At 40.2% G+C, this 25,582-nt stretch overlaps 1 protein-coding gene across 1 annotated transcript; it reads right to left on the minus strand.

Moving 5' to 3' along the window:
• On the minus strand, nucleotides 1-24,809 carry LOC104154526 (vitellogenin-2-like). Its single transcript, XM_009706610.1, has 35 exons — nucleotides 24,770-24,809; nucleotides 24,636-24,656; nucleotides 24,381-24,532; nucleotides 22,633-22,884; nucleotides 21,913-22,074; nucleotides 21,677-21,825; nucleotides 20,923-21,073; nucleotides 20,644-20,801; nucleotides 20,363-20,528; nucleotides 18,202-18,327; nucleotides 17,638-17,856; nucleotides 16,441-16,658; nucleotides 16,182-16,279; nucleotides 15,763-15,887; nucleotides 15,551-15,652; nucleotides 14,788-14,907; nucleotides 14,512-14,701; nucleotides 12,660-12,753; nucleotides 12,347-12,532; nucleotides 11,664-11,808; nucleotides 11,327-11,549; nucleotides 11,061-11,236; nucleotides 9,941-10,684; nucleotides 9,400-9,450; nucleotides 8,397-8,486; nucleotides 7,125-7,337; nucleotides 6,888-7,030; nucleotides 6,352-6,490; nucleotides 5,687-5,822; nucleotides 5,056-5,242; nucleotides 4,636-4,727; nucleotides 3,441-3,538; nucleotides 2,542-2,701; nucleotides 964-1,125; nucleotides 1-119 (listed from the first exon to the last, which is right to left on the minus strand). The coding sequence occupies exons 1-35, from the start codon at nucleotides 24,807-24,809 to the stop codon at nucleotides 1-3; spliced, it is 5,607 nt and encodes a 1,868-aa protein (XP_009704912.1).
• Nucleotides 24,810-25,582: the final 773 nt, after the last annotated feature.

Here is a 25,582-nt window from a genome sequence, read left to right on the forward strand (position 1 = left end):
TCATGCACTGCAGTCTTCGTTCTCACAAGAACATGCTACGTGTGCATCAACAGTGTCCTCCATATCCTCTGACTTCTGGTCGAACTTCGTTTGTTTGTCTGTCAGGCTGGTAGCCGAATCTGATGGGGAACAAGAAATGAAAAGTAAACAGGTACTTCAGAAGTGTTTTGCCAGGTACAGCATTTACCATGCACTAGTCATTAATTACAGCAAGCTTGGCTTCTCCTCACTGGCTTACATAGTTATATTTGTCTAAGTCAAGCAGAGATGCTCCAGGAAACCCACTTAATTAGTAAGCCAGTTCTACCTTGAAAACTACTACTTCCACATAGAAATTTTATTAATAATACATTTAGGAAAGGATATTATAGTCTTAAAGGAAAAACAAACTTGGAAACCAGACATGATATAATCTATAGTTACCTTATCTAACTTCTTATAATCTACAATATACCTATAAAAAAAGACATCCTCCTATATCACTGCACCTGTGTGCCGGAATCCTGTCTACACGTGCCCTTCTATTGCCTAAAACAGCTCTGTAAATAGGATCATGCCCAAAGGCAGCTATTTATAAAAATGCACTAGGCAAGGATCCCTGTTTCAGGGTGCTGCACATGATCAGATGTGGCTGAATCCTCACAGGCTGCCATACACAGTTTTTCAGCTGAATCACAATGTTGACTGTGCTGTTACTCTGCCCTTACCTTGTTAGCTCAAAGCAGCATGAAGGAGAGTTTAGTTTAGATTTTAAATTCCGGTATAATGAAAAACATAGTAAAATTACAACAGAAAAATATTCATGAAAACAGAGAAATGTCTTCAGTCAATACCGCGGTAAGTCCATCCCTACCTGTGGATATCTTACATTATTCACATGTTTCAAGTGGAATAACTGAGTCAAGGCACAATCTGTTTAGACTTTTGTGCAGCTCCTATTCAGTAGGATTTCTGTTAACTTACCAGATGGGAGACAGTGGAAACCAACAGTGACTGGAGTAGTCTTGGTGGCGGAGCATCCTTTAATACAGCGCAGCACGGGCTCTATAGAATAGCACTTTGATTCTACACCCACAAGCTGAACTGTCTTCTCAAGCTTCACAAATGAGCGTCGCAGTTTGCAGGCTGTAACACAATCATTGCCGATAGTTTACGTGCTTAAGTTCAAAATCTTCAGATCTCCTCAGAAGGACCCATCTGCCAACATTGCCAATTTGCAAACAACTTTCCTCTGTGAAAACTATATTTTGATAAGTGAAGCAGCATCACTGACTGAGAATCTTTTCAAATCAGCTAATTAGATATGGAACTACGGAAGCTTAGTTTCAAATGCAACTGGTTTATTTCTAGATTAGCATGTAGAAACATAGTCTGATCTACTTTTTAATAAACATTTTTCAAAGTAAACTGGCTTACTGAATAGCTGCAAAACCACATTCAAAATTGTCGAATACTCAGCAGTGGAAATAAAGAGGGGATTCCTGACCAAATAAAAATAATCACCAAAGAATTACACTACTGCCACTGTCATTCGGACACAGAATTGCTGCAGAGAGAGCAAAAGTCATTGCTGCCAGCCAGTAATATTGGTCTCATTTTGGATTCCCAGGACAAGCAGTTGCAAGTATGTGACGAGCTAAATGGACCACAATTTATTCCCGACTATGAGCTTTATTCTCTAAAATTCCAGCCATTTCCACCATATGTTAAATGGAGACACAATATGTGGTCACTACCAACCATGGGAATATTGTTGTGTACATGCATGTGGATTCCATATCCATCTAAAGCAAGTTTGATGCCCAGTATTCTTGACAACGACATAGAAGAATAACAGCTAAGGGACAGCTAAACACGCAGAAGCCATCTCCAGGGACTGAGGAAGTCCTTCCCACCAGGACAAGTTTTTACAAAGGCAACGTGCCTGCTCTCCTCGCAGCACTATGGCATGGCATGCTGTTACATCATAACCCCAGCTGAAAACATCAGCATACCATAAGATCCTAATCTACTGAAACACTTAAAATACAGCTTTGTTTATTTCAATCATGTAATTAAGTCCCTGGAACTGCTTATGCACTTCAATGCTTTGCTTGACAGGTTGCACTGGTTCAAAAATCAGGTGGTCAGCCAGTAATAATTACTAGCCCCCATCTGATTTTTTGATAGGTCAAATGCTGGAAATTGATGTCTGAAAAATGCTGTTGTGCTTAAGTCAAAGCATTCCATGTGAATTTATCCTCTTACAATTTTTTCTGATCTTCTTCTAAAACACTTCAAAACTAAAACAAAGACTTTGTTTCAGCTTGGTTATTTAATTTCAACTAACTTGTGTATTTTGGCTTGTTTGTTTAACTTGTAATTTCTTATTTCTTTCTAAACTGTCAATTGATTTTAATACTTAATATGTAACTTATAATGAATCCTTTTAAAATTATTCTTATTTCCAAAATGTTTATGGATTTTAAATTTTCCAAACAGATTCTACATTTTCTAAACAACTGTAGTGATATTGTATTAAATTTATTAGAGCTTGCATACCTCCTGTACAAGGCCTTTCTTCCAAAATCCAAGAATGCCCAAAGCTCACTGCATCTTTAGCTAGATATCCGTTGGGCATCCGATATTCCTGTTCACATTCTGCATCATATTTTCCACATATTCCACACATTTTCCCTGCCATCCATAAAGCAACTTGAATCTTTGAGAAAAAAAGTCAAAACCATTTCAAGTTAAAGAAAGTAATACCTATGGAGCAGATTTTTGCTATGCAGGTCTCTTCCAGTATAAGTTAATGCACAAATATTTAAAATCTCTTTGATAAGGATTAAAAAGGGTCAGACAGTCAAATGCCAAACTCCCATGGCACTGGAGCATCTTTAACTGTTACAGCCTTTAAAACCTATTGTGCCAGTCTAGTATGTTAAGTTATTAATAGTCTAGACTAATATGCTGGAGCTTTTGTCTGATGGATGTTTTCATAGTATAGGTGATAGATGGTTTACTGATTTCTTACATTCCCATTTCACCTGATTTTTAGTGCAGCCTTTAAAACATTCATTCATCTTAAAAGAATGGCTGCATTTTTTGCTGTTTTGAAGAATTCTACAGCTGTAAGAACAGTGGTCAGGAGCTGATAACTCATTTTTCTTGCAAATGCATTGCTGTCTCGGTGTGTGTACACTCACAGGACCATTTCCCAATGCACACCTGTGATGCAAGAATAAGGTATTTTTGTCAAAGAAAGGTTCTCACTTCTCCCTCTCAGAAATAAAGAGCAGGACTGTGCAATCCTGTAGTGTCATCTTCCCTTTTGGGTTTTTTGGGCCCTGCACACATTTGGCTTTGCCACTGTATGCTCTTGCACTCATACATACAGATTTAAGGGAATGCTATGGAAATATCTCAACAGTCAAGCTGATGAAGAGGAAGGACGATACCCTGAATGTGTATCCATCAAAGTACAGTCTATCAATGCCATAGGCTGGGGCAAGAAGTACAAGCCCTTGCTTTTCACTGTAGATCCACAGAGAAGCACCTAGAAGAAAACAAAGTAAAACAAAGCAAAACCAAAACACACCCAATACAGCTTCTTTAAGAAAGAAAAAAAGCAACTGTCATGTTTCAAAAATGTTCTTTTTCTTGAAATTGCTCTATTCAAGAAAAAACATATAGCAAAACAATGTAGAAATGTGTATATATAGAAAAAAGGTGTTTGTAAAAAGTTGTAAAACAATTTTAATGATCACAGATTTATTAATTTTTCTTTGGGTTATTTACATATTCATATTTTTTTCTAGAAGTGATCACAGAGCTGTCTATAATATCTGTATAGTTGTGCAGATATACAAGGCCCCGACTACACTATATTGGAGTAAGAAAATACAAAGAACACCGTGACTGTCACTGAAGTAATTTCTAGCACAATTATCACTTCCCAAGCACATAACAAGTAGGACAGAGCTCAGCACGGGCAGGTGCTAACCCAATTTCAGCAAGACTTAGCCTGATTTGTATACTACAGCTCTACGCCAAGAAACCTCTGCATTGTATATAGCCCCGGACTGCATAGCACAGAATGAAACAAGGTCCTCCTGTATCTTTCACAGAAAAAAACTATTTCTGCTTTGAGAGAAGCAAGCAGGCTATTTTACCAGTTCTCCATATTTATTCCTAGCAGATTTCAGAATGCTAGCCAAATTTATACCTACAAATCAAATTAGGAAAAACATTGCTATACAAGTGTATATACATGAATACACAATTTTTTAAAAGCTCGACTTCAAAAAATTTTAATTAAGCAAGATTTTATAGTATAACAGAAATACTCCTCAAATTTGGAACTCCAGCAGGAGCTGCAGAAATATATGAAAAGGAGGGATCTTCATGTTAGTTCTATCTTACTTAGTTTGGTCACTTCAAGAGCTTCACACTCTAATCAGTCTTCCTAAATGTTCCTATGCAAGTGAGTAAAATACATGTTCTTAAATATTAGCCTTACAACCGAAGGTAGAAATACTTATTGAATACAAACTGATGGAATCTTTTTGATCGGTTCTTTCTTCATTCTTTTCTTTTTTTCCCTTTCTCCTAAGACATGTGTGAAAACGAAACAAGAGCTGCTGCATCACTTACCAGCAGATGAGTATGAAACATTCGTCGTGGGGCTTTCAACCCCATTTACCAGCAGTTTCACCTGTCCATTTGCAGGATGCATATCAATTTCGCTGTTAAGTAGAAGAACATTCATACCCCATTTGTATATCACATTCACATGCATACAGTGACAAAGGCATTTTCCTGCTCAGTAAATATCAGTGGTTACAGCATAAGCTCATTTCAACTACTTAAATTACATCAGGGGTATTCTTGTCACCTAAGATGCAGGATAACATCATCAGCATCACATTCAATATGCATGGACAGTAAATAAGGGAAGTGCTGATATCCCACGAGCTGCTAACCATTGCGGTGAAGCTCAGATCTAAGATCCTCTCATGTAAAAGTGCACAATGTAGTCCCTCATGCTCCCAGCATCTGGCAAGAGTTACTTACTGACTGCCAAGCTTGATGTTGATTGCTTTCAGGTTCACAGCTTCTTCAGCATTCCTCATCATCACGAGGAACTTAAGGTCAGAGCTGCAATCCTGAGCCAAGATGTGGTAGCAGTTTGCTGGCATTGTGTAGTTAAACTGAACTTCGTTAAAGGTTGTGATCTTGTTGTGGGAAACTGAGCAGCAAGCTGGTTAAATAAAATGCCAATCAGTATTTGCTTTTCCATAAAAGAAAGTCATTAAATAGCATATTTTATTTTTAGTGCTACATTATTTTAGCTTTATAATTTTTTCCTCTATGTGATATTTTTCTATGGGTTATGGGGGCTTGTGACTACTAAGCACCCATAAATTCTGAAAAAGGCATGGAAAATATATTCCTCTAGCTAACAAAAAATAATTGCCAGAAAGTTTAAATGTTATTAATTCATATAATTGGTATCTTGATCCCTGAAATGAGGATGATTTCTGTACTATATGTACAATATTGTCTCCCAGTTGAATCATCCTCACATTATTACAGTATCTTTCCTAATTAACCAAAGACAAATTATCCCAGAAGAATTCAGAAGGTGCTCAAGTAGTTTGGGAGACTGAGGATGTCATGCTTCTGAACCCGATTAGACCCTGACCTTTCAAATTCTCGAGGACTGCAGAGGGGGCTTCAGCAAAGACATTCCAGATGGGAGGCTGCAGTTCTGAAGCTGGTATCCTCGGACCTACAGGGAGTGACAGGGGAAGCCTCATGGCTTTTTCATAGAGGATTGTCTGAAAAGGAATTCAAAAGCAGAATCTAAATAACCTTGTGCCAGGTATTCACAGCAAACAGCTGAGATCAGCTTTTTCTCCTATTTGGAATTTGATTTCAATTTCTTCTACTTTGGTTGACAAAGACTTTATGTGAACACAAATCATCTGACTCACTGTCCATGAGCTTTTTGCTTCTGCTTACAGTTTTCTGTCATGGTGTGGGTCATCATTCAAATATTATTTGGGAGAGAATGAATTACTCCCCTTCAAAAGCGGTTAGGTGAAAAATGATGGAGCTACTACAGATAGAAACGCATGTCATTATGAGTACCCATGGAACACACTTTTTCCATGAACAAAATCACCCTATGAATATTCTTGGATGTAATATAAAAAGGTTGAAAATAAACAAAAGTTGTTTTCATCATTTGCACCCAAACTGATGCTTAATCTTTCTTTCTCGCAAATGACCCACTAATTAAAATGCAACAGTCTCACTTTTCCACTAGGAAAAAATTGGAGAGTGATAATAATATTTCATAATTACATCAGGAAGCTTGATAACAACATCACATGTCCTTGGAGAAGTTAGAGCCACGATCACCCTGGCTTGTTTGGAAGGATTCTTCTCTGTTTGTTCAGAGAACCCCAGCATAAACGCAGCCCCAGGGACAAACTTGTAAAACCTTCAAAAATCAGAAAGATCTGATGAAATAGAGAAGCAAAAAGTAGCACACATCCCAACCAGGTTGTCTCACATCTGTGTGTAGGTAGCATACAGAGCCTTCCAGATCACTGGTTGGGCCCCACGACCACTCTCTGCTTTACTGATCAAGTGTTCAGTGAAAGGAAGGATCTGTTCCTCAGTTTTCTGTAATTATGCCCAGTATAAAGAATTACTGTACATTTCAATAGGATGGCTATGATATCCCACTCAGCTTTTGTATCTGAAGGCAGTACTTGGACAGATCAGAGATTAAAATTATACCTTGTACTTTAACCACTAGAACCTCGTGAGTGGATGCTGATTTTTCCCAGTTGACCAATATCATGAACGAGTGTCACTAAAGACTAAAACCTCACCATTCTGCTATGGATCTGACACTTGAAGGAACTTTAGGCCACTCCAGTTTCACTTGTGCAGCAGGGTGGGCAGCAAACCGCCCAGTTACCAGCTCAGTTGAAATCTGGTAGTCCTGGCAATTCTGGCCCCATTTCAGGTAAGCCTATCACAGAGAGAGAAATGGTCCATTTTTAAATGCATGGAACATGATTTTCCTATGATGCATACAGCTGTATATAACTATTTTTGAGCCTTACCGCTGCCTTGTGAGCATTGAGGACTGAAGCATCAGCACAGAGCTTCCACTTGCTTGAATCTGTGAGGTTCGACACAAATATCTGTATCCGAGGCCTGATGGAGTCAATATCAGCATATACCACGAGCTGGAGGCCTCCTATCTTCTTATCATTACGAATACCATGAAGAAAAACAGCTAATACTGGTGTTTTAACATCTCCCAAAAACTTAGGCTAAGAAGAAGGGGGAGAAAATATGAAAATAATATAATTATAAAAGAGTCACCATGGAACATTTTAGATGCAAGATCTAGATGGATAAATGAAAAATAAGCAACTGAACTGCAAATATATACCAGCATATATATCACACATATATACACGCCTATAAACTTTCATGCACATGTCTTTAATGCGCATGTGCCTCTGCATGCACAGATGGATTTTATCACTGTATTTTATATGGGCCAAAATTTGCGCCATTTCCTGAGCTACAGCTGATACTATGGAAATATTCATGTCATTAGGATACTATATGATTTGGGCTTCATTGTTAATACCCATATATTTGCCTGTGAATGAAAGTGGTTCAATTTGGCTAACATCAGCTGTCAGTTGTGCTCATCACTCATTCTTACAACAAAAACATCCCCCAGATAGCGTCCTCCTGTTTATCTGTCTGGTCAGCTCCGAGTTCTGTGGGGCAGGCAGGTTTTGTGTTTGCACAGCACCCTAGCACAAATTATAATCCAGGACATTGTCTTCAACATCAAGAATCTCCCGACTTGACAGCAGGGTCTTAAGCACACTATGACCTGCAATTCCTTCACTCCATCGTTAGACTTCACTTCGTCACTTGCCCCAGGGAGCAAGCCTGCATGTATCGGACTGAGTGGTGGTGAGGAGCCAAGGTGCTACATGTCACCTCTGGAGCATGCCTTCTGCTGAGGCTCCTCTTAGCCTTGGCCTCCCCGACCAACGTCCTTGCACTGACACTGCAGCACCTCAGCTTCCCCCTGGTTGCAGAGGTCACAAGATCAGTCTCGAGGCATCTGTTGGGTGGGATTCCCACGAAGGAAGGGTCGTGGTGCACATAAGAAGGATCCTCACCTCACTGCAGAGGAAAGTGTGTGTGGGAACTATGGTGCATGTCTCATGCTTGAATGATACCTGAGATTTGAGAAGCTGGTATTTCTCTCTTCCCATTATCCTAGCTGTACAATTACTGCAAGTGCATGGCCACTCTGCCAGTCTTCCAAGCTGTCAAAAACCCCTGAAAATGATGCAACTAACCCGGGAAGCAGCTTGAGACGAGGCGCGACTGGATCTGCTAGAGGAGTACGTGCTGCTAAGCTGGTCAGCTGGGAGTTTGCTTTTTGGGAACTGCAAAGAAGAAAACACATCATGCTCAAGAGGGTAACTTAAAAGCATGCTTGAAGAAATTGCAGTAGGCAGTGCTGCAAAATACTCTCTGTCATGGCACTTGGTGCTGGTAAACTTGCGTTCCAACCCTGAGCAGCTCAACGACTTGCAATATGCTTTGTCCTGCTTAGTACATACGATCTAGCTCTGAAAAACCTTGTTTATCAAAATATATCTGACCCCTCAGAAGGCACAAATAAGGAACATGTCTAGATGAGAATTCCCTATGTGAAAAAACAATGGACCAGAACAAGTCAAATTGAACCAACCTCTCGATTCAATCTGAAAGGCAAGAACTGATTCATTTTACTTCTGGAAGGGCCTGATCAACTGGAGGACACGCTGAATGGAAAGGATCAACTGAATGGACACACACAGCTGAAATTTTCACTTTTTGAGAACACTAATATCAGTACACTGCTCCTGGATGGCTCACGCCCTAGTAAGAATCTTCTGCTGAACTAAAGTGCCATAAAATAAGGTACTTGCATCAGTTTGTCAGTGTCACTATCCCGGTGCATATCAACAGTGATTCCAACTCAAGAAACCAAGTGACCAAAACCAGCCAAATGACCCAAGCTCTTGATGGTGGGATCTTTGTTCCTCCAAAGTGTGCATCCCCAGTCCCTTGTACTGCTTTGGTAGAGCTTTGCATCTACTTTGCAGAGCCACAAATGGCATCACATGCACAACACAAAGGAGAACATAGCTCTCTGTCTTTACGCATCTCAGCAGAACCACCACAGTTGATTTGGTGTTCTAAAAGTTACTAGTATTGTAATTTTCCTCAACAAAGACAACAAGTTGCCTTTAGGGTTTCCATTTGACTCGTGACAGATTCCATATTTAATTCACTGAGGAAAGAAAAACTCACCTCTTGTCTATGCGCTGATCTAAAGCGATACTTATAAATCTCGTGATCTTCCTTTGAAAATGATAAAAACAAGATGAAGAAAAGTCTCAGAAGAAAATAAATGCTGCAATTACATTGAAATCTGAGCACTGGGAATTAAGTAAGGATTTTGCTAATTATCATTCATACATAGTTCTGTATGCCTAGTCACAAGCACATAATGCAAGACCTGAAGTAGTTTATATGAAGCATTAATGTTCCTACCGCAAAATCAAGACAGATACATGCAATATATATTGACAGAAAGTAGTACATTGGCAAAAAATGGTTCCCTGCCTCTAACAAAAGTTTCAACAAACTTGTGGGAACTTTTGAGATGCTTTGAAGTAGACATCTGAGCCAATGATTGCAAGTGTGCTTGCAGAATGAATTTTGCAATTTTATGTTGGTAAAATTTACTGTGTCAAGTCATAATTTCCTGATTTATGATGCAAAGCCAGCTGCCATCAGGAATGTGATTCATGAACATTAGCAGCATCAGTCAATTTACTGACAAAGTTACCCATATTTTGGAATATGTGCTGCTGCTGCTGCGACCTTCCAGATGTCCTGAATGATGCCCATGGCTGTGGTGACTCGATGACTTGCTGCTGCTGCTGCCATTCAAATACCTTGAGTGATGCCCATGGCTATGGTGACTCCATGACTTCCTGCTGCTGCTACTGCTGCTCCTGCTACTACTACTGTGGCTACCTTTGCTACTACTGCTGCTGCTGCTGCTGCTTTTGCTACTTCTGCCACTACTGCTACTGCTGCTGCTTTTGCTACTTCTGCCACTACTGCTACTGCTCTTACTGCTGCTTTTGCTACTTCTGCCACTACTGCTACTACTCTTGCTGCTGCTTTTGCTACTTCTGCCACTACTGCTACTGCTGCTGCTTTTGCTACTTCTGCCACTACTGCTACTGCTGCTGCTTTTGCTACTTCTGCCACTACTGCTACTGCTGCTGCTTTTGCTACTCCTCCCCCTCCTGCTCCTGCTGCTGCTTTTGCTACTTCTGCCACTACTGCTACTGCTGCTGCTCGCATCTTTGTTTCTGACTTGCTTTACTTGATCATTAGCATCTTCATCCACAGCTCCCTTATGGTCAGGAGAAGCAGCAGATGATGAGGAAGAAGAAACAGTTGAGGAGGCAGAAGATGAGCTGGAGGAATTTTTTGCATTGGGGTCTGTCCCAAGCTCTGTTAGCATAGTGTTTCCTTTCTTAGAAGGCTGCTTCTTATGGCGGCGTGTTTTGTTTGCAACCTGCAAAAACAGTTCAAAGAGAAGCGCAATAAACGGGATACATCTGGTTCTCTATTTACAAAGTAAAACCTCTCTGGCTGTTGGACAAGCTGCTCACATCAGCCTTTCAAGGAACAACTTCCCTGCTTCACTCTCTGCAGAAGCCGCAGAACTCCCTTAGATCAACTCCACCAAGCTGAAATCTCGCCCAGCATGGAGGACCAGCCCCAGCTGGATGCACTCCACAGGATCAGTCCCTCCAGATGTGGCACTGGCTGACAGGCCTAGCACTGGCATCTTTCAGACCATCCCCATTCTTGCTTTCCACACTGAACTTCAAATTCCTGGCTTCATTTACGGGAAAATAGTCTCCCCTCCAATGTTCAAAGTCTCTTACCTTGAACACGTTTTCAATGCCTAGAATCTTCTTCAGTTTAGCTTGAATGTCCTTGTACAGAGATGTCTCATCCTCTTCCTTAGACCCTGAGCTTGCTACATTAATTATTTTGGAAGCTGCTTTGGATCCTGCCTGAATCTCCAGCTGTATTTTGTCAATATCAGCATCTGTTTGAACTGCACACCAATTGCACATATTAGAAGGTTATACTGCTTCAAATAGCACCAGCAAACCTAAGATGACAAGGCTTGTGTTCAATATTGTACCTGGCATCAAAAGTATTTTAGCTTCGTGTTCTCCGATTAATCTGTGCAAATATGTATTCTTAAGAAAACTGGCATCTTGTGACCTTCTGGAAAAGCAGAGCTGACAACCAAGATGATACAGTTTGATGCAAATGTCTCGTTTATGAGTTTTTCTTCCTGTGTCATGGTGAAGATCCTCTTGAGAGCTATAACCATATTTCCTTGGCCTGCTGTCAGCTCCTTGCTGCATCGAAGAAGAGTATGTGAGTACTACTGGGAGCACATCATAGGCAAGAGTAAAACTGCAGACATGTGCATCATGGGGAGGGTAAATATTACTTGGAAAGGAATAGGTTACCGTTGTGAAACCTTCACTGGAAGCTCTCTCTGATGGTTTGAAAGGTTCTTCCACAATATCTGATGAAGTATCTCCTGGGAGAATTGAGGTCCTCTTTTCAGCACCTAGTTCGCCTATGTTTCTTGATACAGCAAAAGCTTTATGTCTGTTGAGGTATGTGCAAAAAATGGTGAATTATTCTGACCTCTTGTCATTGGATTAAATGAAATACATCCCTGTCAGTATCATGTGACAGCACAGAGATATGTTGTTTGAATATAGGGATTGTATATGCAACTGTAAGTATAAATATTATTAAAGACAAATAAGAGTTCATGACAAACATCCCTGATATCACAGGAAGTTTTCAAAATCTGGATAAATTTAAACAAATTTCCAAAACATGAAAGGCATTCATTTAAAAATAAAAATTAAAACCCCCAAAAGACAATAAAATGTTAAACAAATAAAAATTAAACCCACAAAATAATAAACAAATTAAAATAAAAATTAATCTCCTAAATAATTTAGGTATCTTTTCACTTTTAACTCCCCTATATATTTTCCTTGCTCTTTATCCCAAAGCATCTGCTACACACTGAAAAGTCCCTCTGTCTATCTAGAAGCCTTTGTAGGAGGTCGGTGAACAGTGGACTTCGTAAGGTTTCAGCAACAGGAAGTATTCGGAAGTAATGCTACTGTACCTTCCAACCACTATCTCGGTTTCCTCATGGCATGGATTTGTTTCAATCTTAATATTTTTCAGTTTTGTGTCTATCTTGGCATCAAACTTCATTGGCACCCTTTTCAGGACCTTGCCTTGAATCTCAACAGCGTGTTGAAAGTAGTCTGTGTTGACACCCATTGTTGCAACGGTATGTACGTATAAGCTGAAAGAGTGAAGCGGTCAGATGTAAGAAAGGTGCTCTTTCTTAACATGTGGTTCTGCCTTTTCATAAAACCCCTCCATTCTTAGAAAAAGCCTTAGCAAAGTAAAGCCTTAGAAACGTGCCATACCTTGGGTTTATGTCAGACCGAATCTGCACGGTGGATTCAAGCAACTGGGAAGGTCTAAAATCTCCAGTTAAAGGGGGGGTCATCTTTCCATCAACTGCAAATGACACAACAACATTTAAACATGGTAAAAGTGAGAGAAAGAATTTGAATTTAAGCAAGACATAGTTTTGGGGAAGAGGTAATATTTTTGTTAATACAATAAATATGGCTGGAAAACAAGACAGATTTGGGGATACATGAGGTCTTCTGTAAGACTGAGAAATACTGAAAATGTACAGAAAGCTTGTTCTGTAGGCAAAGGTCCTGATGCAACATATTGAAAATGGAAATAAAAATATAGTAAGAAAACAAAGAGGTGATCCAAATAGGAAGTTTGTTAATTAGTATAACATTAACATTTCAGAAACGCAAGGAGCCAGAAGACAGAGTGAATAGTGGGCAACCAGGCTAAACAAATGCTGCTCTCCAATCTTTCCTCACATCAAGTGTGAACGTCTTTCTTGTACTGCAGACCTGAAACTGAACATTGTACTCCATATGCAGCTTCAGATGTGCTAAATAGAGAGGGAAAATAATTTCCGTGCTAGCTCTGCTCTTGCTGTTGCAGCCAATGATGCAGTTGGCCTTCATCACCACAAGAGCACACTGCAGATTCACTATGCCAGCCCATGCTCCAGGCCTTCCTGGCCCTTTTCTGCAAAGCTGCTTTCTGGGTGATGCCCAGCCTATACACTTGCATGGGTTACTCCAACCCAGGTGAAGAACTTTGCATTGCCTTTGTCAAATTTCATCACACTTCTGTCAGGCCAGCCTGTCAGGGTTCCCTGCAGTGGCAGCCTGATGCCCCAGTGCAGTGACTGCTCCCACCAATTCAGTGTCATCATTGACACAGATTTGCTGACGTGCCTTCTTTTCCAAAGTTCAGATGGTTAAAAGAGACAATGAACAAGTGCTAACAATGGAGGAACATTGCTCATAACAAGCCACCAATTAGACTTTCATCTGTTGACGACTCTTGGAGATCAGTAGTCCAGACAGCCTTCACTCACTTTGTAGTCCGTCCACCCAATCTATACCTCTCCAACTTGGCTACAAGGTTGTTATTTAAAAAAAAAAAAAAAAATTAAAAACACCCACAAAACAAGAGGCAGGCGTTCAAAGATGTTATTAAATGAAACTAACAAACCAGAACCCAAGAGCAGCGAAGAGTGGGCACACATGAGACTTCTGTAAAGAGCGCAAGTACCTGTACTTTACCCTTCGTTCCTTATGTTGTGTCAGCAGAAGGAAGGGTCAATTTTGCCTAAATTAAGTCTGCTGCACAACAAACAGTATGATCCCTGAATTAACTTCTTGCTAAGTATTTGTACTTGCATATTTATTCTTGTAAAACAGAGCTCTTTGTCTCTTTTCACAAGCTCTCTTCCTGCCTTCTCTAACATCACTGGTAGTCCTCTTTGGATTGTCTTCTATTTTCTTCTCTGTCTAAATCTCCATTGAATCCTGTTTAGCTTGTATGTGCATCTCTCAGGAGCCACCTCCTTCTGTCCATGTCTGCATCAGCCCCCCCAAGCAGCTCTTGTTTTTTCTGGCCTTGAATGCTGTGACCTTCCTCTCTCTGTATTCCCAGATTCTCACCTTATCTTCTCTGTCTTCGATCCATTCAAGGATGAAGCAGAAATCAGCTGTGTCCAGCTTCTCTTCAAACATCTTCACTACCTGCCCTCCACTACAAAAATTAGTTCTTTTTCTAACTTTCTGTTTTTCTGCATCTTTCTCCAACCCCTCTTAGCCTGTCCCTCTCATCCCCTGCTCTGAGCTCGCACAGCTGATCTCGTACTTCCCAACTCACCGTTGACTGCCGCACGTGCCAGAGCAGTCGTGTATAACCCGTACTCCAACGGCAGACCAGTGCAGGTAGGAACGATGTATCGCAGCTCTCCCAGCCACACCGGCTGTGTCCATTGTCCTGCAATGCCATTGCGGATTTGGCTGGCGATTCTCTTGATCACTGTGTTCCTGTCAGCAGGTTCTAACACAGTCTGCAGTAAAACAGAGATCCAAGAGGTTGGGATACAAAAGCACAGTGGTGTCAAATCTTGGCAAAAAAATTAGGAGTCCCTGGTACCTTCATAGCCTGTTGCAGGACTTCCTTATTGATGTTGACATAGGCCAGCTCTTGGCCAAATAGTTTCAAGTGGGCTGATATCAAGGGGGTTTCTGTTGGCAGCTCCTTCCATCCCAGCAGCTAAGGAACAGATAAAGAAACAAGCAACATTCCTTAATGTGACACTTTACAAATGGTAATTCAGCAAGGTGATCAAACCCATCACTGACCAAGCTGCAATTTTCCATTGCCTTTCTTTGCTGCTTTGTAAATAGCACAGTGTCACTAATTCAGACTTACTCCCTGTCACGGAGATGCCCATGAACAGCCTCCTGTCCAGTGTTTTGTGTTCCAATGCAATACCATTTACACAGAGGGTCTGGGCCATTAGTACCACTGAACAAGCACAGTTTTGTCTTGAAGACAAAGGTACATTCTTGTAAACTAAGTGAGGTAGATAAAGGGAGGGAAGAGGAAGCCTGCCAGTCATGAGAGACACACCACACCATAATGCCCTCCTCCCCTCTGTTCTCTCATGCTCCTTCTGCAGCCATACATGAGGTGGGGAGGAAGCAGGGCCAGAGCGAGAGTTTGCAGAAGCTATCGCAACCATTGCAGGAGTGATGTCCCCCGCAGTCCCACTGCAGATCTCCCTTTCACAGAAACACTTGAGCGGACTGCTAGGCAGATAGCTTACCTTCTGAGACAGGGCTTAATTAGTACGAGAAACCTCACTAAATACCCCTTCATATAACCCACACATTGCATCACTGAAAATACCTACAGCTTTTCCAATCTCCTTTATCTTTTTGTATGTGGGATATTCAGCAAATGGGATATTTTGTTTCATGATGACATCTGTGAGGCCTTCCACGCGGACACCAACCTACCAAAAGAGCATGAGAAGGAACAGTCTGAAACATACTTACAGAGATTAAACTTTGTGGTCATTTTTAATTTTAATTTGCTTTATTATTGTTTTAAGTAAACATTTACCTCCACCAAATCAGCCACTGACCCTGCAGAGTATGCCATCAGCTTGGAAATTATTGCTGATGGGAACATCGTTCCTGGGCTGTTCATAACAAAGACATCTCCAGCAGCACCAACTTTATAGTTATCTATGGCAGAAGTAAACAAAAGACATATTTTTTTTCTAACCATTCCGCTTATCATTCAAGATCATATTTCTGCAGTTATTTCCATTGCAAACTCTAAGAGATACCACTACGTAAATTTTAACTCTTTAGGCCTAAATTAATAAATGGCTACTCATGTACTTTTATATATGCAACTGTCACATTTAGTTCAACTTCTTATTGAAACTCAGAATGCCGTATTTCTCCAAAGGACTTACTGTCTCTTAAGAATGGATTTCTGAAGTGAGTTTCCTGGTCACTGAAACACTTACTCACCAAAGTAAGCACCAAAATGCATGACCTTGCTATACCGATAGCTCAGCCTGTCCAATTTGGGGGCCAGCAGCTTAAGGGCGATATTGCAAGCTGAAGATCTAAACAAAATGAGAAAGGTAGTAATATCCAGAAACAAGCCACACCCCATCAGAATATAAACTGAATTCAGTTTGTCAGCACATGGCAGTGCTCACTACAAGAATGCAATAGGACTTACTATTTGCAGAAGATTGCCCACTTCATTCTTGTCTCTACTTACATGTTGTATATGTACGGCAATCCGCTTTTCGACAAAGCCTTCATGTGAGAATACACGAAACTGGCCACTTGCAAATTGCTCTCCTTCATTGCCACATTAGCTATCGTTGTTATTAAAGGAAGGGCAGGCCTTGTCTCAAAGATAACAGCACAAGCCATCATTCGCACTTCAGGGGGAAGTGACTGGTCTGCAAGGATCTGGATGAGGTATCCCTGCACCTGCAGAGAGAAAAGAGTGTCTGGAATTACCAATAATTGAGATTTTTTTTTTGCAGACAGGATCCACACGTAACCCACAAGAAATATGGGAGAGGGGGTCATTATGCCTGCAGAAAGGTTTCCTGGTCTTTTTTACTGCACTATTCCACATCATTTTATTAAGACAACTGAGGGGCCATGGTGGAACAGCCCTATGGAGAAGGGCTGGCACTGAATCTGAAATACATGTCCGTGTATCAATGTATTGAGTCAACCTACCGCAATCAAAAAGACATCAGCATAGCTTTTTGCATTACTGACATGCAAAGATCAGTGAATAACTTTGGAAGAAACAACCATAGATAATAAGACAGATTCATTTTTTGGAGTAACTCCGCTAACTCAGTGGGCATACTTCACTATTTTAGACTATTTCTAAATGGGGAGCTTCAGCGGCTCACCAAAGACAGTCTTAATGGATGCTGCCTGGTAAAGCTCCTAGATCTTAACCACCTCAAAGGGAAGAGTCTTGCCTATGCTCACCATGTCAGCAACCTCAGTCGGAGGTCAGTGGTGACTCATCCAACCTTAAGGGAAGGGTCTAAAAGAGGCAGAGCAAGGTCAACATTTTGCCTAGGAGCTCAACAGAAAGTGTGTCTCTCTCTCTCCTTGACTATCAAGGCAGTTTAAATTGTATGTCTGACTTTTAGGTTGCTAAATTTCCACCATATATAACTAGCATGGGACTTGATTGGTTATGACAGATGACTAAAGAAACACTGCTGATATCTTTCTGGAAGTTTCCTACTGACTAATAATTATTACAGCTTAGCAGAAAACATCAACTGAAATATAAACTGTGTTGTGTTTTTCTTAAAAATAATCTTTTTTTAAAAAAAACATGCTGAATCCACACACATGATACCGTTAAATTCATTACCCTTACAGTATATATTCTCTAATTCACTAAGTAAAGAAATCCCTGACAGATCCTACTCACTGTTTTGGGGTCCTTCCAAGCTATTTTTCTCAAGGCCATTATGGCATCAATCTGAATGTGGATGGGGATATTGGAAGCACTGGATGAAGATATGGGAAGGAACTTCAGGATGCGCTTGATGCTGGCTGGTTCTCCCATGTTGCCAATGCACTTCAGAGCTAATTTCATTTTGTCTTCGCGGGCCCTGCTGATCGCTTCATCTGCCAGGTCATGGATGGGCTATAGACAAAGCACAGTTTAGTCTTCCCTTCCTAATGTATAGATTGTCCACAGTGTTCCCCTTACCCGCTGAAAAGCCTATCACGATAAAGCAACTGGTTTTAATGAAAACACTCAGTGATGGCTTCTCTCTGGATTTTACCTTATGATGTGAAAACTGTGTTTTCAATGATGAAGCAAATATCTACATTAATAAAATGATTCATTGCCTTTGTTCTGAAGGAGACCTATGAAATGTGTATTTGTAAGCCCAATTGCCATTTTTATACTATATCTTAAAAGAAGTAAGCTAATGTAATGAATATTACTAGGCTATTAAGAACAACCTAACAAAAAGCCACTCACCTGAAGAGCTTCTTTAGGACAAGCTGGGGTCTGAGAACAGTATCTACTGACCACAGAACTGTATCCCAAGCAGGCAACTTGCTGAAGCATGGGACTTTTCTGGATTCGAGAACTGGTCATTAAATCCTGTGGGGAAAAAAAAGGGAAAAAAAATTTAATTTGGTATTTAATACAATGCTTCACATTGCTTTCAGAGCAGGAAAATCATCAGAGCTTATCTGAGGGCAGCAATTTCAAAATTATTATTTTTCACATCCAAACAAATTAAATTGTAGACATTTTATTTGCAAGCTTCACTTAGGAGCTTAAATCCCCACTGTTTTCAATGTATATAAATTTACATAGCACCATTTTGATTTTCCTCAACTGAGCATAACACTGAAAATACAGATTATTTGTAAACATCAATCTGTAAAAGGAATATCCTTAGAACAATGTGCAACTCAATTATATTAATGATGCATTCTCACATCATATCCTTTTTTCCTATTTAAGAAGAAGAATACTGACTAGAGATGGCAAAAATCCTGTTCAGAATAAATCATAGAATGTTTTTGTTGGAAGGGACCTTAAAGATCATTTAGTTCCAAGCCCCCTGCCATGGGCAGGGACATCTTCCACTAGACCAGGTTGCTCAAAGCCCCATCCAACCTGGCCTTGAACACTTCCAGGGATGGGGCATCCACAGCTTCTCTCTGCAACCTGTTCCAGTGCCTCACCACCCTCGCTGTGAAGAATTTCTTCCTTATATCTAATCCAAATCTTCCCTCTTCCAGTTTAGAGCCATTGTCTCTTGTCCTGTCGCTACATGCCCTTGTAAAAAGTCCCTCCCCAGCTTTCTTGTAGGCCCCTTTTAGGCTTCAGAAGGCTGCTATCGGGTCTCGCTGGCGCCTTCTCTTCTCCAGGCTGAACAACCCCAACTCTCTCAGCCTGTCTTCACAGGAGAGGTGCTCCAGCCCTCTGATCATCTTCATGGCCCTGTCCCTCCTGTGTTGGGGTCGCCAGAGCTGAAGGCAGTACTGCAGGGGGGGGTCTCACCAGAGCGGAGAAGAGGGGGGAATCCCCTCCCTCCACCTGCTGGTCACGTTTCTTTTGATGCAGCCCAGGATAGGGTTGGCTTTCTGGGCTGCAAGCGCACATTGCCAGGTCATGTTGAGCTTCTTGTCAACCAGCACCCCCAAGTCCTTCTCCTCAGGGCTGCTCTCGGTCCATCCTCTGCTCAGCCTGTATTTGTGCTTGGGATTTCCCCGACCCATGTGCAGGACCTTGCACTTGGCCTTGTTGAACTTCATGAGGCTTGCACGGGCCTCTCAAGCCTGTCAAGGTCCCTCTGGATGGCATCCCTTCCTTCCAGCGTGTCGACCACACCACACAGCTTGGTGTCGTCAGCAAACCTGCTGAGGGTGCACTCGATCCCACTGTCCATGTCACTGACAAAGATGTTAAACAGCACCGGTCCCAATATCGACCCCTGAGGAAGGCCACTCATCACTGGTCTCCACTTGGACATCGAGCCATTGACCACAATTCTTTTAGTGTGACCATCCAGCCGATTCCTTACCCACCAAGTGGTCCGTCCATCAAATCCATGTCTCTCCAATTTAAAGACAAGGATGTCATGCAAGACAGTGTCAAATGCCTTGCACAAGTCCAGGTAGATGATGTCAATTGCTCTTCCCTTATCCACCAACGCTGTAACCTCGTCATAGAATGATTCATTATAGTGTCAAAATATTTGATGTTTGCACTAATACTTTCACTTCCAGCACTTTCTAGTTCACAGGATTAGTTTGCAATTCAGAGAACTATTGAAATGACATAACACAGAAATCACTATTTGTTTCAAAAGTAGGAGATTGAAGTGGACTAAGTTTTGTCTGTAGAAGGCATGATGTGTGATCCCAGGAAACTAAAACAGGAATTATTCTCAGAAGCTGCTGTGGAGGAAGGGCTTTTATATCCATGTAGCAAAATAAAGACACAGAACTGAACTCTTCTCTCATATATACAATGCCAAAAGAAATTCATGGTTCAACATTTGCATGAAATCGGTGTACATGAGAGGAGAATCCAGTCTCTAATTTAGTACTTAATCAAAGGTTGTCATCAATTATCATTCCTTTTGTTATCAGATAGGAAAGGTTCACATGGATTTACTCACTGCTGCTATTGGAACACTGTGTTCATCAGCTTTCATTAAATGGAGAGCAAAAGTAACACTTAGAAGAGTCTGAAGGTAGTTAAGTTCATCATTGCGAATTCTGCTCTTAATGAATTTGAGTGCTTCTGTGGTGCCTGCCACCGAAACTGCACTCAGCAGCCATCGCCTGCAAGCAGGAAAAGAAAAAAAAAAAAAAAAAAAAAAAAAAAAAATCTCCTTAATTTTAGTTCTCAATTCTCCAAAAATGGAATAATTTCTTATAAGTTGATACAGTGAAATACCTGCAGCGGGGTTTATCTGAAAATTGTCTCCAGGTGGACTCAAGAGTATCAGCGCTGGCTATCCGGCAGAGCTGGACGAGCTCTAGGAATCTGTATGGAACATCATCATGGAAATCTTGTTGGTTATTCAGGACTATGTGTTGCAGTGTTTCTACTATCTGTTACAAAACATGAGACAGAGAGAGGGCATACATAATTAAATACTTTAGAATTTATGATCATTATTCTTTTGTTATTTTTTTATTAGGAAAGTAATTTGAAGACCTAAAAATACTATACCCGTTGTTCGGGATTTTTCGTCTTGATTAGCTGCAGTGGCATCTGTGGCAATGCTGATGGGAAGTGGTAACGAAGGCCTCCATAGTTCTGCATGGAAATGTCCGGGGCACTCCCCCGGTCGCTTCTCACTTCAAGCAAGGTGAGCTGTTGCCTGTCAAAAGACAAGTGTCATGGGAGGAATGAATTAGCTCTCTTCCTCCATCTGCCTTGGCTGTTTGTTGGTTCAGTGATACTGTGATGGTATCGGTTTTAGTCTTTAATAATTTTTCTTATTATAGTAAAATCTTACCATTTGCTAATGGATAAAGCCTTCTAACTGGAACAAAATAGTGTTAGAGTTATCTACAATGAAATCGTTTCTGAGGAGGGGCTAAACCACTGTCTTCTGAAGGAGAGCTACAAATTCAATGTAATCAATGATCTTATTTCTATGTGCACAATCTTCCTCCTGACACTAACAAATTAGCCCTTTTTCAGGACAAACAGAGTAGGAAAGTTGCATTCTTATGGTATAAGTAAGCAAAAGAGCTTTTCTCCTTTTCTTCCATGTAATTGTAGTGCCAAGTTCACCAGGGTACAAATAAAAAATGGCTCACTGAATTTTTAGAAGTGTGGAAACCCCAAGTATGAGTACTTGCAGCTTTACCCAACTGCTGTGGAGCTCAATTCTCATTTCACTTCAATTGGGGGTGAAAGGGACTGTCAGAATCTATCATTATTCTCACTTTGTGAAGCAAGCCCATGTCCCACCTACCTTGCTTCCGTAAGAGCAACACCAGTAGGTTCACTGAGTGGTGAGATCTGATACACCTGCTGCGACACCACTTCTGTGATGAGAGTACCACCGTCTGACTGCTTCAGTTTGTAGGAGAAAGCCGCGGTCCCTTTTATGAGCCTTTCTTTCTGGAGGAGGACAGAGAGACCCAACAAGTGAATGGGAACAGAATGGCCATGCTTTTAATAAGAAAGATCTTTCCACATGTCACATACCATCATGTCAACAGGACAAGGATAAATGTAAGCCATTCCAACACTCTTCTTCACTTTTTCCTGGCAATTATTTTGGTCTACGGTTTTGGTAATAGAGACTCGGCCATTCTTCCTGTCTTCCTGGATGATGTACCTTGTATGGCAAACACCTCCAATTCCAGCCTGGCAGATCAACACAGGTAATAAGACTTCCCAGTTATATCAGGATTTCACTGCATGAGAATTTTTACTGAATGAAGATTGTGAAGGAGCAGTATGAGGGTAAGAACCTACTGAACAGTCTTAATTATGTTTTGAAACCTGTTGCCATTACACAATAATTAATCCTATTGAACAAAAAAATATTGTGAACAGTACTCAGTCAGGGGATGGAGTTCAAAATTAAAAAGTAATCAATTCGTTAATATCAGCAATGAACAAATAGAATGGATCAAGTAGCTATATCAGGGAAGCCACATAACAAGTTCATTCATAGCTAATAATTCTTTTTTCTTCAAAGAACTGCATGTTAAGTCTTAAAGACAGATGTCTTTAAAAGAATCCAGCTCAGATAATTCATTCAATGCATATGCACACATTTTCTTCTATGTGAATGAAAATTTTCCTTTTTTGATGATGAACATTTGAAAACAGATGCAAATAAACAGAAACTTGAAGGAAGAGCACCTAAAGAGAACACATCCTTTCAGTAAAGTCATTTTAGAATGGAAAAAAACAAACCTCCTGCAATTCATATGCATTCTGTGACTTTTTAATGGTTATCTGTATGAGGTTCAGTATTCCTCTCACTGTGTTAATACATATATCGAGGCAGTCTTCTGGGCCGTAAATGTTTCCAATCCGTCCGCTATTGTATTCAAACTTGAAGGGCCGGGTAAAACATGAAGAAAACACCTGGGTGATTTTGAAAGATCGAGTAAATGGGTCCCTGGGCCAGATGCCATTGTATTCCTCAAATTGTGGAGAGCGGATCTGGGAGGAAATTAAGAAAAGATACCTATGTGAATAAAATTACTTTGGTACTAAACATGCAAACAGATTGGAAGAAATTAATGTAATCACTACTTATATACTCTTTCCTTCCAAATGTGGGCTTAGAAATCTATGCAGTAGTTTATTCTTTTGTCTCTTGCTTACGCTATTGTAAAACCAGTACAAATGCTGTGCGCTCCGCAGTGTTATTTTATCTTACAGAAGCAGTTAACATATTGCTGCTATCTCCCAGGGACATTTAAAACATTTTATTTGCATTAAGTCTGTAGGAAGAAAGGCTGATTCAAAAAGTAATTTAAAAAATTCAAATAAAATTCTCCCTTTTTGTTCAGCCTTAAAATACATATTCTGCTTTAGGTGAAATTTAGCATTTTAAAAGTTTATATCATTACAAATGTAAAAAAAATATATAGTTTTGGAATGATTCATTTTAACTCATCCCCTTCAATTTTTTTTTAACTAAACTAGTTGCTATATTTGATTCATGTTTGTGAATTTCTTAAATCAACCCAGTATTTTTTTTTTTATAATGAACATTGTATTTATAAACCTGTGGTTTTTTTCCCCATACTAAGACAAAATGTAAATCAGAAGCAATTTCAGTAACTTTGGCAAAGTTACTTCCAGTTCAGGTGTCTCAGAACACAGCCTGGTGCACATGATTTAAGAACTTCAGAATGAAGACTATAGTGTGAAATGCAATCTCTAGCCCAAATTTTGACATCTTGCCCTCATCAATGAAAGAAGATCTACAGCTCAGCTACAACCAGTGAGAGCTCTGTCACTGAACTCAGTGCCCAAAAAAGCATGTCTGATTTGTAACTAAATTAAACAGACAAATAAAAATGTTTTTCTGAAACATATTTATTTTGGATGGGTCAGGTCCTATCTCTACTGATACCAGCAGAGGCATGATTTCACACATACAGATCTTTACTGCATTATCCAAGTGCTAAGTATTATCACATGTTCCTTTTTCATGCCTTTCATGTTTTTAATTTTCTTTTATCCCTTATCACTTTTTATCTTTAGCTTTCATCACTTTTTAAGCCTATGTTTATTGATTGCCAGCATGACAATGATTTTAAGTACTCAAGTCCTGGCTTCCCACGAAAGCTGGAAATGTATGTTGAGACTAGAATCAAATCTTAAACTCGGAGCACATTTGAGTGCCTTGAGTTAGAAATAACCATTTTCTAACAGAATCCCTGATTTCTGCACTTCTGTTTCCAACACAAAGTCTTGAGGAACACCTGCTATGAACAATTTCCACAACAAACACTGGTAAGCAACTGGATGCTAAATCACTCATCACTTCTGAAACTTTAGCTTGCAGATCATTCTCTGACATCTACAGCATTAAGTCTCCAGTTGTGTTTCCTACAGCTTTCCTAAACCACAGATTAGCCAGATGCAATTACGACTGTGATTTATAGCTCACTGTTGCATGGTACATTTGGAAGAAGACACGGTACCTTGAGGACGTAAGTGTTCTCCGACAGCCCGCTGATCTCTAGTTTGCTGCTGAAGCGCACACCAACTTTGGCTAAACTTTTTTCTTGAAGCCCATTCAACACCCAGCCTTCGTAGCTGTATAAGTGGCTCTTTCTGCTACCAAATCCAGGGTCTGTGGGGAATAAACAGCCATTTTCACAATACTTGCAAGCACGCTCTAATGAACAGAAATCACAACAAAGTCACCAAAAGGTTATAGAAGAAAATTTACTTACCAATGTCAAACTTCTGGCTACCTGCAAAAAGAGATGGAAAACCAGATGAGTAACATTTAGTCTAGATTCAATTGTTGCCACTGAACTTAAGGAAATTTTGGGAAGGAGAAATGAAGAAGGATATGTAGGCTTACCTACAAGGCTGAGCGCTAGTGCAAGTATGATTCCCCTCATAGTGAAGGTGAATGGGGCTCTGCCAGACATGGTGAGACTTTTATGGAACAAAGCTCAGGAACACGTGGCTGTGTTCTGCTGAATTCTCAAGTTTTTTATCAGTTTATGTAAACACTTCCCTTTTTGCAATCATACTTTCTCTTCAGATGGAATAACAAAAATCAAGTCATACCTTGGCATCTCACTGATTTTCTCATATAAGCCCTATGCTGGATTGTTTAAAAGTTTCTACTTAGCCTAGTAAAACAATTTTACTAGGTCGTTTACAATAAATTTACATCAAATGCATTACTTAATTTTGTAGATTGTGTCACAGATGGCTGCTGGTATTTGGCCCTGCCACAGATTAGGTTGATTTTGCCCAGGTTATGCTGACCTGGTATCTGACCTAAACTGTTATCTAATTGACAGTAGCCCAATTAACAAAGTAGAGTCAGTGTCACACATGTCAATGGTATTCTCTCTCTTCCCTCAGCATTGATTTACAGCCACCCCTGTAGACAGGAGACAAGGACAGTTAAACCCTTGCTATTCTTATATTCATATGTGCGCCAAACCACATTTAACATCCTACTGAAAACCTGTATATATGGCATATATATATTTATTTAAATATATAAGAGGATCAGTGTGTCCTTTCAGCTCTGGTCACACTGACCAGGAATATTTTTTAAATTAACAAAGATTTCATAAGCAATCTGTAAATATTTTATCTTCCAAGGTAAATGACAGCTAAATGTGAACAATTAAAAGCCGCAGAGACTCTTTGCGGT

Source organism: Cariama cristata, unplaced genomic scaffold (genome assembly GCF_000690535.1).
Source record: "Cariama cristata isolate BGI_N322 unplaced genomic scaffold, ASM69053v1 scaffold15538, whole genome shotgun sequence".
Lineage (NCBI taxonomy): Eukaryota > Metazoa > Chordata > Aves > Cariamiformes > Cariamidae > Cariama > Cariama cristata.

Excerpts from the sequence above, each read along its gene's own strand:
- LOC104154526 (XM_009706610.1), bottom strand. The coding sequence starts at position 24,809 with ATGAGGGGAATCATACTTGCACTAGCGCTCAGCCTTGTAG. Across the intron at positions 9,451-9,940 it reads GCACATATTCCAAAATATGG|GAAGATCACGAGATTTATAA; the intron begins GTAACTTTGTCA and ends TCATTTTCAAAG. Across the intron at positions 7,338-8,396 it reads CGTCTCAAGCTGCTTCCCGG|CCTAAGTTTTTGGGAGATGT; the intron begins GTTAGTTGCATC and ends CCTTCTTCTTAG.